This window comes from Peromyscus leucopus, chromosome 1 (genome assembly GCF_004664715.2).
Source record: "Peromyscus leucopus breed LL Stock chromosome 1, UCI_PerLeu_2.1, whole genome shotgun sequence".
Classification (NCBI taxonomy): domain Eukaryota; kingdom Metazoa; phylum Chordata; class Mammalia; order Rodentia; family Cricetidae; genus Peromyscus; species Peromyscus leucopus.
The window spans coordinates 17,713-36,750 of NC_051063.1; the positions used below are offsets into that span (position 1 = coordinate 17,713).

Sequence of the window (19,038 nt, forward strand, 5' to 3'; positions counted from 1 at the left end):
GGGTCAGTGGACTGTCTGGACAGGTGTGGAGGTGTGGGAGGGGCCGGTGGACTGTCTGGACAGGTGTGGAGGTGTGGGAGGGGCCGGTGGATTGTCTGGACAGGTGTGGAGGTGTGGGAGGGACCGGTGGACTGTGTGGACAGGTGTGGAGGTGTGGGAGGGGCTGGTGGACTGTCTGGACAGGTGTGGAGGTGTGGGAGGGGCCGGTGGACTGTGTGGACAGGTGTGGAGGTGTGGGAGGGGCCGGTGGACTGTCTGGACAGGTGTGGAGGTGTGGGAGGGACGGTGGACTGTCTGGACAGTGTGGAGGTGACTGGGACAGGGTGGGTGTGGGGGCCGTGGCTGTCTGGACAGGTGTGGAGGTGTGGGATGGGCCGGTGGACTGTCTGGACAGGTGTGGAGGTGGGGGGAGCTAGTGGACTGTCTGGACAGGTGTGGAGGTGTGGGAGGGGCCGGTGGACTGTCTGGACAGGTGTGGAGGTGGGGGGAGCTAGTGGACTGTCTGGACAGGTGTGGAGGTGTGGGAGGGGCCGGTGGACTGTGTGGACAGGTGTGGAGGTGTGGGAAAAGCTGGAGACTGTGGCAGCAGGCAGGGATTTGAGCTGCACAGCCCACAGTCAGAACCAGACGTGTCTCAATGCGCAATTTCTGCTGCTGAACAGAGAGAAGGCAGCTGGGATGTGGGATAAAGCAGTCAGGGAAGCTGTTGCACCTGTGAGGCTGGGGACAAGTGTGTGTGCATGTGTGTACAGTGCATGTGTGTACAGTGCATGTGTGTACATGTGCATGTGTGTACATGTGCATGTGTGTACAGTGCATGTGTGTACATGTGCATGTGTGTACATGTGCATGTGTGTACAGTGCATGTGTGTACATGTGCATGTGTGTACACATGTGCATGTGTGACTTCCTCTCAGTGCCAGGCACCCAGGACTCAGACAGTGAGCTGAGATGGAGTCTTCTAGCTTGGCCTGGGGTCTCTCTTGTGCACAAACTACGCTTTTGAGACCAGGGAGTGACTCCCTTTAGGGCACAGAGGAGGTTCCACACACTCCCAAGACTTCCCAGGGCTGCATCTGCAGGAAGCACTGGCCCACGGTGGGTTTAGACTGAGGATCTGGTAAGGGGTATAAAGTGCTTTTTTTTTTTGGTAATATTAAAATAAATTGGAGTAGGCTAAAATCTCACTTATTTAAGCCATAAAATGAGGTGACTTCACCTTTAAAGTCAGTAGCGCTGACTGGCTTATGGTGTCCCCCACTGGGATGAGGGGATTCTGGGAAGGGGCTCTCAAGGCGTGAAAGAGGACAGGGCAGAGGTGAGCAGGAAGCAGGATGAAGGACAGGCTTGGGAGTCCGGAGCAGCAGGAGGCTGAACACAGCATCCATGGTGGTCTCCCTAAAGGTCTGTCTGTTCCCTTTGCTCCCATCCCACCGGGGTCTCACCAGCCCCGAGACCCCAGCAACATGGCCCTTTCACTTCTGCTACCCCGCTGCTGGCTTCACTTAGAGACACGGCTCCTTCCTCGAGAGCCCCAGGGGAGGGCTTTTCCCTTTTCAGTGGACGCATTAAAGTCATGTGTGGCTGCCTGCTGTCTGGACTTCTCTCCATACAGTCCCCTGTGTGTTCTTTACATGTGGAAAGCAGCCAGTCGGCTCCTGAGGGTGGGAAACAGATGTGAGGCTAGGGTGGGTGAGGTGCTGGCCTCAGCTCGCTTCCCTTTTGCTTCTGGGCTCTGAGGGAGGGCAGGGACTCTCGGTGATATGGCACATATCCTTCTTGTGGCGTGGCTCACTCAGGTCAGTCCCGGGCTAGGGCTGGCCTTGAAAGCGGTAACGTCCTTCTCCAGGCTTCAATAGTGACGGTGGTTGCACGAAGCCGCAGCTGGCAGGCAGGGCAGGGATGTCTTCTGGCCTCAGTTGTTATCCCTGGTGTCTGAAGAGGCACTTCCAAACAAGATGTCACTGTCCTGGGACATGCCACTGAGCTGCGACTTGGTTTTGATGAGGTACTGGGCCCTGCGGATCAGCACCCTCTCTTGTTCCTGCTTGAGCTCCAGATAAGAGCGGGAGAAGGTGTGGAAGATGGAGGTGACAGGGAAGGCCATGAGCAGGATCCCGCTGAGGATGCTGCTCAGAGCCACCACCTGGCCAGGCGTGCTCCTAGGTACCATGTCTCCGTAGCCCACGGTTGTCATGGTGATGACGGCCCACCAGTAGCAGGCAGGGATGCTGGTGAATTCGGGGCTGTCGGCCATTTCGTTCTCGATGACGTAGAGCAGTGGGGCAAAGAGGGCAATGGCCACACACAGGAAAAGCAGCAGCAGTCCGAACTCACGTGTGCAGCGGCGGGCTGTGAGCCCCAGCGTCTGCAGCCCCAGGGAGTGCCGGGCCAGGCGCATCACATAGAGGATGCGCAGTGCCCGCAGCACGCGCAGCACCAGCCCAACTTTGTCCAGGTAGCTGTTCCCGGTGCTTGGCTTGCGGCGGCTGGAGGCAGCGCCATCCACCAGCAGTGTGACATAGTACGGGAGGATGGCCACCAGGTCGATGAGGGTCAGTGGACTCCGCAGGAAGGCGAACTTGCTGGGCGCCTGGATGAAGCGGAGCAGGAACTCAAGGGAGAACCAACCGACACACACGGACTCCACGATGAAGACGTTGTGACACATTTGGGAACACTGGCCCTGCGGAGAGACAGGGCAGGGGTCACACCAGCAAGCCAGCAGGGAAGGAGCTCTAGCCTGGGTTGGGCACCCTTCTTCCCTGTCTCTCCATGCCACCAGGCCCTGGGGGCACCGTTCCAGCTGCTGATTCTGATCTCCAGACAGACTCCTCTGCAGCTGCCACCCAGGTTCCTGTTTTCTGGGCCTTTCCCTTTCCTCAGCTTAGGCAATCCCACCCCTCCAGTGGCTGGTGCTCCCGTGCCTTGTATGTGTCTCCCTCCCTCCCTCCCCCCCTCCCTTCCTTTACCCCCCCTTTATTTTGGTTTTGCGAGATAGGATTTCTCTGTGTAACAGTCCTGGCATCTACTCTGTAGACTAGGCTGACCTTGAACTCACAGAGATCCACCTGCCTCTACCTCCCGAGTGCTGGGATTAAAGGTGTGCGCCACCACTGCCTGGCCCTCCCTCCTTTCCTTTTCTGCCAGTCTTTCTTTCTACATCAGAATATTTATACAGGTGCTCAGATGATGCAGTCCACGAAACTCAGGCAGCCTGCATCCCCTCACCCACCTGCCCAGCCAGCATCCTACTAGCACACAGTCCCCAAGAGGCTGGAGCCCTGGAAAGCTACAGATGTCCCAGCCGGAGACTTTCTAAAGGGTCTTGGTCATGGCTAGGTTCTCAGAGGACCTGTGTAGTCTGTCTTTCTGAAAATGCCCTCCAGCCTGGGGACGTGATCTGACCTGGGGACTCTGATGTCTCTAACCTGAGATGGGAATCCCTCCTGCTCCAGGAAGCCTTCCTGGAGTGCACCCCACCTAAGTAGCCCCAGATGTATAGGAGGTCTCTTACACAAGGCCCCCTTGTATTGTTATGGAGTAGGGGGCCACCAATCCAGGTACTAGATAACATGTTCTGTTCTGATCCCCTTACTCACTGAGAGTGGTCATAGTCCCCTGGACAGGTGGGGGGGGGCTGAGCCACAGAGTAGTCTAGTAACTGTCCCACAGCTGTGCTGCCAGAGTGGGTGAGATGGGATTCAGGTTCAGGCTCTAGCCCTCCCTCCTTGTCCCCAGTCCCTATGGTCATCAAAAGTTAATTTTATTAGTCACATGTTTTCTTAAGATCCTTTAAAAGCTTCAGTGTGTAAGACCATGCCAGCAATCCCCTCTGGGTTGAAAATACAGTAGTGATGATCACATCCTCCATGATATCTGTAGATAGAAGGACTTTTCCCTGGTAAGAAAAGGCTAAGTCAAACAGCATAAAATGCTTAGCACATGCAGGGTGAGGGGTCCAGTTGGTGCTCAATAAATGCTGGCTGGCATGACATTTATGTTCACTTCATGTCATCAAACCTATCTCTCAAATGCCTATACAGTGTGTGCCTTGTTGCTGTATGCGTGGGGGCAGGAGTCACAACTCACAGGCCCAGGGGTCTTGTAGGTAAGGAGAGTCACTGGGCAACCTACCCCCCTGTACCCAGCTCTCACCAAAGGCCTTTCTCTGTCATCTGTAAGAAAAGCCTAGTGTGTATTTTTATATGGCAAACACCGTAGTTCTGAAGATTTCAACCAAGTCCACTTTGGGGGAGGTGCTATGTAGGGCAGTTGTGTACTTTTGTGGGGTTATCCTGGGTCCCCAGCTGCTGTATGGGGCATAGAGACTGTGGGTTCCATGAACCTAGACTTGGCAAACTGCTCTCTGCCTGCCCCAGCATCCTCAACTGCTGGGTGGATGTGAGAAACATATCCCCTATAGTGTCACAGGAGGACCTGGAGGGAAGGCAAGATGGAGGCAGAGGGCAGAGCCCCCTTCTCCCCCCTCTCCCATGGTTTTTGGGGTCACACAGCCTGTGTCAGTCTGGGAGTAAATGTCTTATATACAATTTCCTACTGTGCACAGAGACATGCAAACCCAGTGGGCACATGCACGAACACACAGGTCTATGGATAAAAATTATTTTTATGACTAAGAAAAGGTGCTTGGGATATTACTATAGAAGGGGGATAGGAAGGGGAGAGAGGACTCAGGTCAGTTTTGATGGCCTCTGGAATGTGCCCAGTTCAGAGGCAGGCATGTCGGATCACACACACTCACTCACTCGTACAGTCTGCAGAAGAGGCGGAGAGTCTCCTCTTTCTTGGGTTCGGTTCTAGATCTCACAGGATGGGAGACTGGGGACACAGTAGAGACCAGGACACTGACTCCTTAGTCACAGCCACTGACTCCAGGGGGGAGGCAGAGAAGATGGACGCAAACACATCCACACAGTTTGATGTCGAGTACCACGGAGGCTACTCAACCAGTGCGGTGAGGGAAGGCTGCCCAGGGCAGGTGGTAATGGCGAATGAAGTTATAGCCAGTCTCTGGAGTCCCAGAATGGCTTACCTGTTCTTCCTCCTCCCGCAGGCTGGGCAGGGTGCTAACGGACAGGTTGACGGCGGTGACGGTGACAAACAGAACGGACAGGCAGGCAAACACCTTGCCAGGCAGCCCCGAGTGTGGCCTCTCCACCATGTCCCGCAGCCTCCTCATGCAGCGGCCCAGGCGGCCCTCACCGGTGGACGGACCCTCAGTGTCTTGGTCCTCGCTGTCCAGAGGCTCCTCCTCGTCCTCGCGCTCCATCATCTCGGCGAACTCCTCGATTTTCTGCAGGTATCGGCGCTTGCAGCAGCCGTCCAGGTGGTCCTCGGCGATACCCCAGTAGAGCAGCTCCTCCTGGAAGGACAGGGCGCACATCTCCCGCAGCAGCCGCAGCTTGCCAGCCCGCAGGAAGGTGAGGATGGTGCCGAAGGCTCCAGGGTTGCGGTCGAAGAAGAACTCATTGCAGGTCACATCATAGTCGTCACACACGCTCAGGATGTCATCGAAGTTGGTGCAGGCTTTGAGCTGGCCCAGCCGCGTCAGCGGGAACTCATCCAGCGTGGTCCAAGGCAGCGAGTATTTGATGCCACCCACATTGATGATGATCTGGCGCCGGCGGTCCCCGAGTGAGCTGCCCTGGTGCAGGTCGTCCTCCGGGTGCAACCGCTGGGCCCTGCGGTAGAAGACCCCTTTGATGGCCTGGCGCTGTGGGAAGAAGGCGGGGTGCAAGGAGGTGTCTGAGGTGCAGCTCAGGGCACTGTAATCGTAATCCGAGTTGTCTCCCGGTAACAGGGTCATTTTGGGGCTTCACATCCCTCTTGGGCCTGGGGAGGAGAAGGAAGAGAGACCCCTGGTGAACCCCGAGTCTTAGCGGAGGTCCCTCTCTGACTGTGGATTCTAAAGACACTTGCCTGGTCTGGGTCCCAAAGGCCACAGGTTGAAACCCTTGACTTTGGAAAAAAGAATATGCATTTTTATTTTATTTAAAAATGCCACTGTGGGTTCTGAATATTTTTGTTTGTGTGTATGTGTGTGTGCCTACTTGTCTGTATATATTACATGTGTGCAGGTGCCTAAGGCGGCCAGAAGAGGATGTAGGGGTCCCCGGAAATGGAGTTACAGGTGGCTGTAAATTGTCATGTGGGTGTTGCGGATTGAATCTTGGTCCTCTGCCAAAGAAACCAGTGCTCTTAAGACCGAGCTATCGTTCTAACTCCCCCAATATATGTAATAACATATAACATATAAAAGACTATTATTATTGTGGGTGTGGTAGTGGATGTGTCTGTGTGGCAGATGTGTGTGCACGCGTGCATGTATGGGTGTGGAAGCCAGAGGACAGCTTTGTGGAGCTGGTTCTCTCCATGCAGTTTCACATGGGCTCTGGGGAGGGAACTCGGTCACAGCGTGCTTGACAAGTGCTTTACCTGCTGAGCCATCTCACCAGCCTGGGGCTCTGACTTCTTGGTGTTGGGACTTGGAGGCGGGCCTCTGAGATAACTGGGGTCCATGAGGGTCAGAGTGGTCCTGGCGTTGGGTTAGTTTCACCTGTGAGGTGGTGGAGACTGAGCCCAGGTGCATGTTGGGTAGGCACTCTGTCAGAGTGGCAGGCATCCCTAGCCCAGCCAGCTTTTATCAGATTGGCTTAGCTGAGAAGGATGGCTGGGCACAGGCCGTTGCTCTCAAGTGGCGTGGACTTAATCCACACGGGACATTCGGCCATGTCTGAGGTAGTTTTGACTGACATGTTGGGGAGTTCTAGCTTCCAGCGGAGGGGCCAGGGAGGCAGTCCATGACAACCCTGCCAGTCATCTGGCTGAGAAGATCCTTCACGCTGAGGAGAAAAGTCCTGGTATTGAGGCGACAGATTTCAGAGCCAGACAGCCAGGTAAGTCACTTACTTGTGAAATGAGTTTAATCATATGACCCACTCCAGGGGATCAGGAAGGACAAAGTCCTGGACAAGGGCCAGGGGCTCAATCCTGGCTGGTTATTGCATGAATGTTTATCTTAACACCTGTATCACGTCCACAAACAGGAAGCAGGTACATAAGCGTTAATGGACAAAGAAATGTCTGACTGGGCCTGGTTTGCTTGACTGTTGGCAGATGTCGCCTGGAGGACCCTCTAAGGCTCTCTGCCTTGTTGCCTTGAGGCAGGGTCTCTCAGTGAACTGAAGCTTGCTGCTTCGTCGGCTGTCAGGTCTGTGAGCTCCTGTGATCTGCTTTTCTCCATCCTCCAGTGTTGGGGCTACAGACACATCCATCTGTGTCTGGCTTTTCACGTAGGAGGTGGGATTTGAACTCAGGTTCTCATGTTTGCAGAGCAAGCAGTCTTACTGAGTCACACTCATAGCCCATGCTCTTCCCTTTTCAAATACATTGTGTGTGTGCGCCGCCTGCCTGTGTGTGTGTGTGCATGGACACGGGTGTGCGCACCATGTACTGTAATGTGCAGGTGTGTGTACGTATTGTGGAGGTCAGAGGTCAACTTTGGGTGTCCTTTCTCAGGAGCCATCCACCCTTTTTTTGGAGATGGGTTCTCACTGGGACCTGAGACTTGCTGTTTTTAACCCAGGCCAGCTGACTAGCCCCGGGGTCTGCCTGTCTCCACTTTCCCAGTGCTGGGATTACAATCACACACCACCATGCCTGCCACCATGCCTGCTTAGTACCGGTCCTGGGGATCGAACTCAGGTCCTCATGCTGAAGTGACGGGCACCTTCCCTGCTGAGTCACCTTCTTAGCCCCACTGTGTACCCAGTTTTACGATTATCTGCACTAGGTCTGCACCCAGTGAATGAGGTGGCTAACCGTCTCTAGCTCGTGGGCTCAGCTTGGTTCATGATACCGCTGATAATTAAGAAATTTCATGTAATATGTATTCATGGCCTGAATTCCAGTTGAGAAATGCCTTTGCCTTTTAGGTCAGCTCTGGTCTACTGCAGTCCCAGTTACTCCCCTGTTGTAGCCACTAGGTTTCCTAGTGACTGTACCCAGCATGACTGCATAAGAGGATGATTGGACCATGGGCCTGGGTACCAGGTGTTTGTGAGGGTCTACACTTGGCTGTAACTAGGAAGGGGGAGGTCCTTTGCCCCGCCCCTTGGCATTGTTATAAATAGACCTTTGGACTAAAGTTCTGGGCCAGTGGATAAGGATCCAGGCCCACCCGAGTCTATCCTGTTTTTCTCTCTGTTTCTCTCCCCTCCTTACTTCTACCTAAGTCTCTTATCCCTCATTCCTCAAGAGTCCCTGGGGTACTCAATAAATGTGGGAGCTGGTCTCCCATACTCCCCACTGTCTCCATTACACCGGTCTACTCCACTCACGTTTCCTCCCTGTACTACAGCCATTTAGGCCTGGCTAGAGGCCTTTCTAGAACTAAAGGGATGCATAGGAAAGTAGCATAAGTTTTGTATTTTGGCCCTCTCCCAGTTTCACTATGTAGCCCAGGTTGTCCTCAGAACTGTGATTCCCCGGCCTTAGTCTCAGGAGTGCTGGAATTATAGGACTGTACTATAATGCTTAGGGAACACTTGGCTTTTTAAGATTACCATCCATAGCTGGGCTTGGTAGAGCATGTCTGTAATCCCAGCACATTACTGAGTTGAAGGCCAGAATGGGCTATGCAGTGAGATGTGTTCTTTAAAAACATTTATTTTAACACACATGGGTGTTTGTCTGCATGTATGTCTACACCGCAAGTGTGCGGTGTCCCTGGAGGGCTGGGATTATGGACGGTTTGTGAGCTGCCGTGTGGGTGCTAGAAATTGAACCTGGGTTCCCTGGAAGAACAGCCAGCGCTCTCAAGAGCTGAACTATCTCTCTAGCCTAGAGACATTGTGGTTTTTTATTGTTTTGCTTTTTTTTTTTTTTTTTTAAGGCAGGGTCTGTCTGTATAGCCCTAGCTGTCCTGAGACTTGCTGGTCTTGAACTCAAAGATCGGCCTTGCAAGTGCTGGGATTAAAGGGGTGTGTCACTATTTGTGGTTTTTAAAAATACATATTTTTAAAAATTTTATTTTACGTGTATGGGTGTTCTGCCTGCATGTATGTACATGAGTGCCTGGAAAGTGTGAAATCCCCTAGAACTGGAGTTACAGATGGTTGTGAGCTGCCATGTGGGTGCTGGGAATTGAACCCCGGCTGTCTGAAAGATCAGCCAGTGCTTTTAACTGCTGAGCCACCTCCCAGTCCACAGAGACACTGTCTTAACAAACAAAACCAAACAGCTGGGGTGTAGCTCAGTTGGTAGAGAGCCTGCCTAGCATGAAGGAGGCCCTGGGTTATGCCCAGCACTGAAGAAACCGGGCATGGTGGCATACCCCGATAACCCGGCACTTGGGAGGTGGAGTCAGAGAGTTGTAAGTTTGACATTGTTCTTTGCCAAAATGAACTGGAGTTCCTAGAGGGAGAGAACAAGACAGAGAGACAGAAACAGGGATTGAGGGGGTGGAGGCTGTACCTGTGTTAAATATTCTATGAGGCCAAATGACTGAACTTGGAAGATTATGGATCATTAAAAAGTTGCAGACCAGAACCAAATTATCTTGGGTTATTTTTAGTCTCTTTGAAAGCCATCCATTGCCCTCACCTGTGTCTGATCTAATCTCCTCGTGACTAGGAGCCCTTAGAATATATTCCTACCAGATCACTAGATCTGTTGTGACCCATCAACTGTGGTCCCCACTACTGCCTTTTGTAAATACTTTGATTTGTCATTGGTAAAACATTTGGTAAAAATTATCCTAGGTAAATATTTGATTTCTTTGTCCTGTAACTATTAAGAGCTCACATAACCACTTCCATAGTGGAACATGCTATTTGGGGAATATGTTTTCCTGGCCATGACCACTAAGATTTGGCTCCAGATAAACTGTCTCTTCTTCCTTTTGGAGGCAAGAGCAGTTGTTTTTGTTTGTTTGTTTTGTTTTGTTTGTTTGCTGTTTTGATACAGGGTTTCTCTATGTAGCCCTGGTTGTCCTGGAACTCTCTCTGTAGATCAGGCTGGCCTTGAACTCACAGAGATCCACTGGCCTCTGCCTCCTGAGTACTGGGATTAAAGGCGTGTGCCACCACTGCCCAGCAAGAACAGTGATTTTGTGCTGGCACTACATAGCAAAATAGAGGCCAGTCTGGGCTACCAGAGGACTCATCTCAAAACCAAACCGAATCTATTCATCGCTCCCTCCTATTCCTGAAGGAAGCAAACGGTGCCGGTGGAGACGATCATTTCCAGTATCAGAGGGTATCATGAGGGTAGGGATGCTTAGGAAGCTCCCTTCCCCTGCACGGATTCAGAGCAGGAGCCCAAGCAGGGAGGGAGCTCACTTCAAGGAGCCTCGGACCCACGGGAGTTTGACAGGGCTCAGCACCTCTCCACTCTCCCATCTCGGGGAAGGCTGTAGCTTCACAGATGGGATTTGGGAAACTAGGCTACACCTGTTTGAAGTCAAATGCCTGCCTTTTAGAGCGGCTGGGAGCTTTTCACTTCTCCTAAAATTGGAACCCATGTCCTCGGGCTCAGCCTGCCGGGATCCCTCAGAGCGTGGGAACAATCGCTTTCAGGTGCTTCAGTAGTGCCGTGCTTCTCCGCTCTGCCACTTCATGGTGCCACCGCAGACGAGAGGAAAGCTGTGTTCTACTTGGCTAGAACAGCCTGGAAGCAGAGGAGCTTCCTCCGAGGCTCACTCACGAGCCCTCTTTTCCCCAGGAGTCTCCCTTGCACACCCCACCCGCTTTCTGACTGAGGCTCCCCATTAGCATCTGCCCAGGTCCCCGGCTCTTAGAGGTAGGTATTCCCACATGGAGTTATCTGTCCCAGCAGGCTATTTGGAGCAGAGGGTGGTGGGTGAGTGCTGGAGATCAGTCTCCTCAGTGCCAGAGCTCACTGGGAGGAGGGTCAAAGGGCTGAACCGCTGAAGGAGGGGCCGACCACGCTTCTCCAGGTTGTGGTTCCACCGATGCCTGATCTGATGGGCACGGGAGGACAGCGGGCATTTCTAGACTTCAGAGTTCAGCACATTCATCAAATAGGCCTACAGCCAGCTTCCTGGACACAAACGCTGCTTTCTCCAGCCCAATCCTTCCCAAGGGTCAAGTCTGTCCTTTCATTGAGTTAGTTAAGCCACCTGCAAGGATGGTGGGGGTGGGGTGGGGGTGGGGGTGGGGTGGCGGCTTTTGTTTCTGGGGCTATGGAGGCTCATGAGAGACTGCTGGCTGGAAAGGGGCTGTGAAGGAGTCGTGCATTCCTTCTCGAACATTCCCATATATTAGATGCTACTCTGGGTCCTTGGACACATCAGGGAGCAAGCCAGACTCTCCTCTGTCCTCATGCAGCTGATGGCCACAGAGAGACACAGTTTCCACATGAGTGCACCCGTGACTTCAGGATATAGCGAGAGCTGTGATGAGTCAGAGCGGGGTGGTGGTGGAGGGTGACTGTGGGGTGGCAACATTATCTGGAGGAGTGGCGGGGGCTTCTCAGAGGAGGGGACATAGGGCAGGGCCTTATGCGTGTGAAGCAGCCAGTCTTATGATTCTCGGGGTTGGTTACTCTGGGTGCAGAGAACAGCCAGGGTTGCCCTGTCTCGCAAGGGGGCTTAGATGGTCAAGACTGAAGGGCAGGCCGAGAGGCTGGACAAAAAAGGGGCAGGGAGGCAGGAGATGCATTTGGAGGTTAGCAGGTGCAGGTATAGAGGCCGTGTGGGTCTCAGGGAGCAGCTTAGGTTTTTCTGTGTGAGGCAGGGCTTTGTGGGCAGTGTCAGGAGTAGACTTGGGGGCAAGAGACCACAATGGGAAGAGCAAGGTTAGGATAAGTGGAGGATGGCGGGGTGGGGCTGGGCTGATATGGATTCAGTGGGCTTGGAGGCAGAGCAGGCAGAACTTACTGAAGGGTGGGGCCTGGGGGAAGAGACTAGAGAGGAGGGTGATGCCAGAGGCGACATTTACAGAGGCGACCAGTAGGTGGCGCTGAGACAGGAGTGAGTGAGCCCCTCTGACAAACCGGTGTGGATGATGGACGGGTGTGTGTGTGTGACTGAAGTGAAGGAGACAGCAAGATGCAGTTTCTCACAGGCAGGTGCCAGAGCGCCAGAGCAGACCTGACCAGTGTGTGCTCCGATGAGTGTATGAACGGGCCCTAGTGCAGGACGAGGCCAGGCTAGCAGAGTTATCTTGAAGTGCAGAGGTAGGAGCCTGACCTGGGTACAGTACCCAGAGCCCAGCACCCTATTGAAGAGGCCCCCCACATCAGACCTCAGAGGTCAGTGAAGATGGACATCGCAGGGGTCATACATCGGGAGGATGAGGGCCACCCCAGGCACACACATCCGATTCCTGGACCTGTGAGCACTCTACAGCAAGGAGAGCCTGAGGCTACAGATGGAAGAAGTCTGCTAAGGGTACCAACCTGTAGGCGACCAGCGGCTTTGAAGACAGAGGAGGAGCTGGGAGCCATGAGTGATGACTGCCACCAGAGGTTAAGACAGTCAGGTTAAGTATTTTCTGAACAATCACAAAGGGCCATGATCTTGCCAGGCCCCCCAGTTTTAGCCACCAGACCCCCTTTAAAATATGGTTTACAGAGCCAGAAGGCTATCAGTGTGGATTATCTTAAACCATTCAGTTTGAGGCACTAATACTATAAAATAGCTGGGTATTGTGGAGAGTGCCTTCAATCCCAGCATTTAGGAGGCAGAGGCAGGCAGATCTCTGTGAATTTAAGGCTAACCTAGTGAGTTCTGGGCCAGCCAGATCTACACAGTAAGACCTTGTCAAAGAAGAAGAGGAGGAAAAGGACGAAAAGGAGAGGAAGAGGAAGGGAGGAAGAGGAGAGGGAGGGAGAGGAAGAGGAGGAGGGGAGGGGGAAAAGGAAGAGAAGGGGAGGAAGAGGAGAAGGAGAAAGAGGAAGAGGAAGAGGAGAAGAAGAGGAGGAGGAGAGGGAGGAAGAGGAAGAGGAGGGGGAGGAAGTGGAGGGGGGAAGAGAAGGAGGGGTAGTAGATATAGGAGATGACAGAGTCTGGGTGGGGCCTCCTTCTCCAGGCTCCAGTCAGCTGATTTGCTTCCTAGGGGTTGGGGTGAGAGCGGGAGACCATGAGCTTTGAAAGAGGCTGGTTGCTCTATGGCTTTGGGCTTCTGCATCTATAAAATGGAGGCACGAACAGTTCCTACCCACTTGAATTATGGTAGAACGAAGGCATAAGAGTGTGCTTGGCTCAGTGCCCAGTCAACAGACACCTGCTGTTTTCGTCTTAGTTCTGACAAGTGTCTATCACCCATCTCCACCCACCAGCCAAGGGCATCTCCCCTGAACTGACCTGCTAGGATTTAAACTCAGCACCACCTGACTCCATAGCCCAAGGCAAGTCTTCGAGGGAGATGATCCTGCACAGCTAAGACACTAAGCAATGCTGTTCCCCTGTGGCTCTAGAACCCTGCTCCGGCATCTATTTCTCAGTTTTCAGGGGGCCACAGAGTGACTGGAGACACTGACATAACCAATTGTTCACCTTTAAATCTTCGATGTGTGTGGGGTGGTCTGCTTCACGGAAATCTGATCTCACGAACAACACAAGAATGTCACTCCCTTTACTTGTGGCAGCGGGAAGTTCCCAGCATCCATCCCCAGGGACCAGTTAAGTGAGTCTTGGTAGAGGAAGACAGAAGAGGCAATGGCTGTCGTCTGTGTAGGATTGGGGGCACAACTGGGTCTTTAAAACATAAGCCGAGTGAGAGAGGCAACAGAAGTTTCCAGTGTTATGCTATCATGCTATTTATGTAAATGAACACATTACATCTTGCCGAGGATGCAAACACAGAAGGATCCGTGTGTTACATGGAGGTGCCTGGAGGGAGTGGGAAGGAGACTGAACCTGGAGATTGGAAGGGAGGAGAAAAATAGGGAATAGAAGACAGGCCAGTATGCTAGGAGGTGAGCAGTTGGGTCCCACAACTTGGGGTTGCTTGCATTACAACAGACAAAAAGTACAAGCCCCATAAAGCTTCCAGCTTGGGATGGTCTTGGGTGCTCAGCATGGACACCAGAGCATGGTGTCCCTCCAAGATTTCCTAGGCCCTGGAACTAGCCTGTCTGGCTGCTTCAGCAACAACCATCCTGTTAAAGTCCCCAAAAGAAGTAGGAGGGAGGGCTCCATAAATGCCTGGGGAACCCAGGGTGGCAAGGAGCCCTCCTGCCCAGCCTTTCAGTTCCCTGGACATCCTAAGAATTCACTGCAGAAGCAGAGGTTCCCCCCCCGCCCCCCCAACCTTTGTCTGTCAATCATTTCCCTTCAAGATACCCCAATCCTGTTCTCCTCCAGGAGTCCAGAGACCCATGGCAAGCCTGGGGCTGTTTCTTGTCTTTCCTCCTGGAAGAAAAACAGCACTCTGGGAGCTGTGACCGAGGTCCAGCTAAGGTTTCCAAAGATAAATATTCATTCAAAGGGAGGCTTCTAAGTAGCAATTGGCCCACCACAGGCTCAGGGCATGAGGTCAAGGGTGAGGCCTGGATCTGTGGAGGGAGTAGTGGACAAGATGGCTAACCATGGCCAGGGCTCTTGTGAAGGACCCTGCACTCAACCGGGCATCCACACTAGAGCACTGGTGTCTCATGGCCTTCTCCTGCCCCTTATAATGAGAGCAATGGTGTTGGGCAGAGCTGCCGGTGAGTGGAGATTCCTGTAGCCCTCACCTGATCTCCTGCCCTACGGTCCTCACAGGAAAGGGTTCCATGAACTGCTGTGTGACCCCTAAGATCCCTCCTGGGGCTGTTCCAGATGCTGCTGGGCTGTTCTCTGCCTCTGTAGCTCGGCCTTTCTGAGGAGCTCTTGGCAGTTTTTCAGGGCAGGTGCAGACAGAGTGCTAAACCTCACCTGGACCCAAACATTGGCACTCTAGGCTTTCCACTACAGCAGGCTCACTAAGCACTAAGGGGTGACGCTGGAGCCCTAACTTCAGACGTTTGCATTCAATACTAAACGGCAAGATGGGGAAACTGAGGCTCAGTGAAACAAGCACACATGACTGACAGTAAGGAAGCGATAGTTGGTGGGACTATAGACTGGGCACCTTGGATCCCTGTGTTCTACTGTCCTTGTGGGGACGGGGACAGCTGTCATTTCCACCAGCTGCCGGGGGCTGGGGACTGGACCTGTTTTTATAGGACGAGCTTTCAGAAGGGTCTGAGGCGTAGGGGAAGCAGGTGAGTGTAGGCTGACAATGGCATTATCTTAGTATTTACACTAGATCAGGTCAGGAAACCAATAGAGTCCCTGTTTTTGTTGAGCTCTGGGTCACCACTGTGGCCTCCAGAGAAGTGGCCATGATTGCAGGGGTTACAGGGAGGCCCAGTCATTGGCCAAGGAATGCAGGAGGCCTCTAGGAGCTGGAGAAGGTATGGGGAGTAGATTCTCCCCAGAAGATGCATTCATTTTACTCAGTGAGACACACTTTGGACTGCTTACCTTCCCCGAACTCTTTGTTGATAAACGCTAACGTACGAAAGCAGAGCCTAACAACACAGACCCTTCGGCAAATTTCGACAAGTTAGAGTGTTTGTTTCTTAAGCTTCCGCTGTCTTGGTTTTGGCTTCTGGACTGTGAGAAGGGACTTGAGGCGCGGTTCCATCTCTTCCCTGGCTCTCCTGTGAGCCTCATCTGTCAGGATTAGGGCTCCTGGCTGGGCTGACTCAGGGGCTGGTCATGCTGTGTTCACCCCCAATTAAATCGTTAATTATAATAGATCCAGCTATTAGCCTGCCCCGGTCCTTGCACGCTGCCCGCTCCCCTCAGCAATGCTGCGTGTGGAAGTCTGTCTTTGACACTTGCCATCCATTGTCCCCACAGATCTCAGCTTTGCTTGGGGGGGGCGGGGGAGGGGGTTCACAGTCCCTAGGGGATTACAAGCTGGGATGTGGGTTCCTTTCTCCATCTCTCACCTGAACCAAAATAAGGCAAGGCTTGTCTCCCCGATATCAAGCAGGCAGGCTGTCTGTTTAGGCACCAGGCTTTGCTGCTGGCAAAATGGTTCCCGGTGCACGCCTGTCTTCTACCAGGAGCTTTTTAGAACTGAGGCCAGGGCACCTTTTCCATTAGCCTCTTCGTGTGTGTGTGTGTGTGTGTGTTGTGTGTGTGTGTGTGTGTGTGTGTGTGTGTTGTACCCAGGGGACAATCTTGGGTACTGTTTCTGTCACCATCTACTTGTTTTTGAGGCAGGGCCTCTCTCTGGGCTGGCAGACATCTGAGCCTCAGAGATCATCTGTCTTTGGTCCCTGCCTCCCCAGTCCTGGGACCTCTGCCTGTTTTTGTTGCCGTTCTTGATTTTGGTTTTGGGGATCAAAGTCAGGTCCCCAGGCTTACCCACTGACCTAGCCATGTGTCATTTTTGTTTCTTTGTGGTTAGACATTGGGGAACATGGACTAAAACAGAGGCGTGATGGGGAGCTGGTGAAGTACCAGACAGGAAGTTGCTCACAGGCTCAGTGGGAAGGAGGGCATGTCGTACCTGTCATCTGCTGGGGCAGTGCAGGCCTCAGATGGGGGTAACTTTAGGCACAGTTCAGATCCTGTGGCAGATTCACTAAGGACTGTCTGCCAGGTAAACAGACCAGGGCTTTCGATGACTTCCTTCATCCCCTTACGTTTCTTATTAGTTCTATTTAGGTCACATTACCGTCCACCATTTCCCCGGTGGGAGTGAGGGGAGGGGGCTCCTTTTCTGAGTTTAGACAACCAGCCCAGGTGGATTCTTGGAGAAGGGCAGCCTCTGTGAGCCCCCGGTGTTCAGGAACCATCTTGGCCTTTCTGTCCCCTGGGGCAGAGAACTCAACATGGTTCCTAGGTCTGTCTTATCAGGCTGCAGGGCACTCACAGCCTGGGTCCTCCATCTCTGGGAAAAGGCTCAGAGTGTCTTGTTTTCAGTGTACTGGTCCCCTGTGGGTTTGGAGTGTGTCCCATGGCAGACATTTTTCCACTGGAATGGGTTGGCTCAGAGCTGGGTTGGTAAGAGCAAACCCCTGGGGCCATGTCTCCAAGCCTGGCCTGACTTCCCTCCCCCTCCACCTAGCAGGTGCCTAGGCAAAGTCACAAAAGCTTAAAGACCACAGAAAGAAAAACCCACCATGTGCTCACCTCACTGCACCGCCTTAATCTCCAGGGGCACCACTTAACCTGGAGGTGTATTTACTGGTGAGACACCCTACGGTGACTCATAGAGTGTGGTCACAGGTGTGTGTGTGGGAGGGGGTGTCAAACAGACCCCAGTGAATATCTCCCCAGATTTACAGAGGCACTTTCTCCCTTCTCCAGTGAATCAGACCAGTCTCTACCCGCTTCTCTCACCTCCCTCTGCACTTAGCTCAGGTGTCATTGAAGAGGGATGAATATGTGTCTGCCTCCCACCTATCATCCACTCGGGGAACTCTGGTGCCTAGCACCCCTTAAGAGCATCCCCATTGCAAGTGGTTGAGAAAATGCGTGCTGAACGGACAGCTTAGCTCATGAACCCCATCATTAGGAGGCTGTGTTCACCCAGCATTAGATGAACCTTTTCAGCCCCCATCACTGCCCCCCACCACAAGAGCTTTTAAAAAGCCCAGCTCTTCCTTTCCAGGAACCCCTCCCCCATTAAGAACGAATGCATTATGTACCAACCGTATATCTACACACATGGGCTGCTGCTGCTGGCCACCCTGGCAGGCTGTGACCTTCCAAGGCAGGGCCTGAGTCTCAACCTCTACCTAAACCCTAGGAGGGCTGACCCCATCTTGTCCCGTCTGCACCTTGGTCATTGTTCAATACAGCCTTGTTGAAAAAAAGAAATGAATGAATGAACATTGAGTACTTGGTGTAGTGAGCTGCCCACAGTAGGTGCTCAACCAATTTTTGTACAACTCAGGGAACGAACGAATTTTCCATCCACACCCCAAAACTGTAAGCAAAGCTGGGCCACTCAGGCAAGGGTACCCTGAAGCTAAGGAGACCTCTAACTTCCCTACTAGACGCTGAGGCCCACGACCATTGAACTGTCCCCAGGACCTTGCCAAGGGCCAAGGACGGACTAAGTAGGCGGTCCATAAGCCCTCTTTGAGTTCGTAATTAATGAATGACTTAATAAGGCCCACTGGTGGGAGTGCTGCATTCCATGCCTATAGACAGTGAACCAGCAAGTCAAAGGCGCCCATGCATCCCAACTCCCCCCGGGGGACCCCAAGAACCCAGCATGCAAAGTCAGGGTGCTCCTGGGTGCCCCGCCAGAGAGCGCACTTCGCGTCCCGGGGACCCTTCGAGAGGATCCGGGGCTGGACCAAACCGCGACAGCATCCCGCACCGCCCGGCGGCCTCTCCCGGGATCCTAGGCATCCGCAGGAGGCACCCGGGCCGCGGCCACGTGCAGAGTCCGGAGCGCCGCTTGCAGGAGCAGGGTCCCGCCAGGGAGCAGCCCGCGAAGTTCCCACCTTAAGTTCCCGTCGCGGCGTCCCCGCCTTGGAGCTGGCCGGGCCGCAGCTCAGTCCCCCGGTGCAGCAACGACCGGGTGAGGATGCGAGAGGGGGCTGCAGGCGACGCGTAGCGCCCGCTTGGCCTCCCGGGGCTGCTGGCAAACTTTGGCCCTGGGGCCGCTAGACTGCACTCTCGGACCCCAGGCTGTCCCGCCTCCGCCTCCTGGTGTCCGCTGGGCTGCGAGTGCACCGGCAACGCGGCAAGGCAGCGGCTGAGGGAGGTGGCGAGGCAGGAGGCGGGACGGAGGGAGGGGACTGTGCACGGGGCGGAGAGAGGGGCGGGCGGCGGGGGATGGAGCCACCGTGGGACCCCGCCGCGGAGATGCCCAGCACCTTGGCCGGACCCGGAGCCTCTTGGGTGTTGGGTCCTGGCGGAACGCAGTGCCACTCTCTCTTCATCCTGCCCTCTTCCCGCTCTCCTGCGCCCCCCCAGGCCCCTGCCTGCCCGTGGTGGTCTTTAAGTGCTTGCGCCCCTCCTCCCGGGGCTCCCAGTCCGTGGAGCAATCACCT

At 53.8% G+C, this 19,038-nt stretch overlaps 1 protein-coding gene across 1 annotated transcript; it reads right to left on the reverse strand.

The window, feature by feature from the left end:
• Positions 1–1,138: 1,138 nt before the first annotated feature.
• On the reverse strand, positions 1,139–18,756 carry Kcng1 (potassium voltage-gated channel modifier subfamily G member 1). The gene is made up of 3 exons (XM_028859022.2): positions 18,487–18,756; positions 5,057–5,856; positions 1,139–2,686 (listed from the first exon to the last, which is right to left on the reverse strand). Exons 2-3 carry the CDS (start codon positions 5,828–5,830, stop codon positions 1,916–1,918), a joined length of 1,545 nt encoding a protein of 514 aa, XP_028714855.1. The 5' UTR covers positions 5,831–5,856; positions 18,487–18,756; the 3' UTR covers positions 1,139–1,915.
• Between the last annotated feature and the right edge of the window lie 282 nt (positions 18,757–19,038).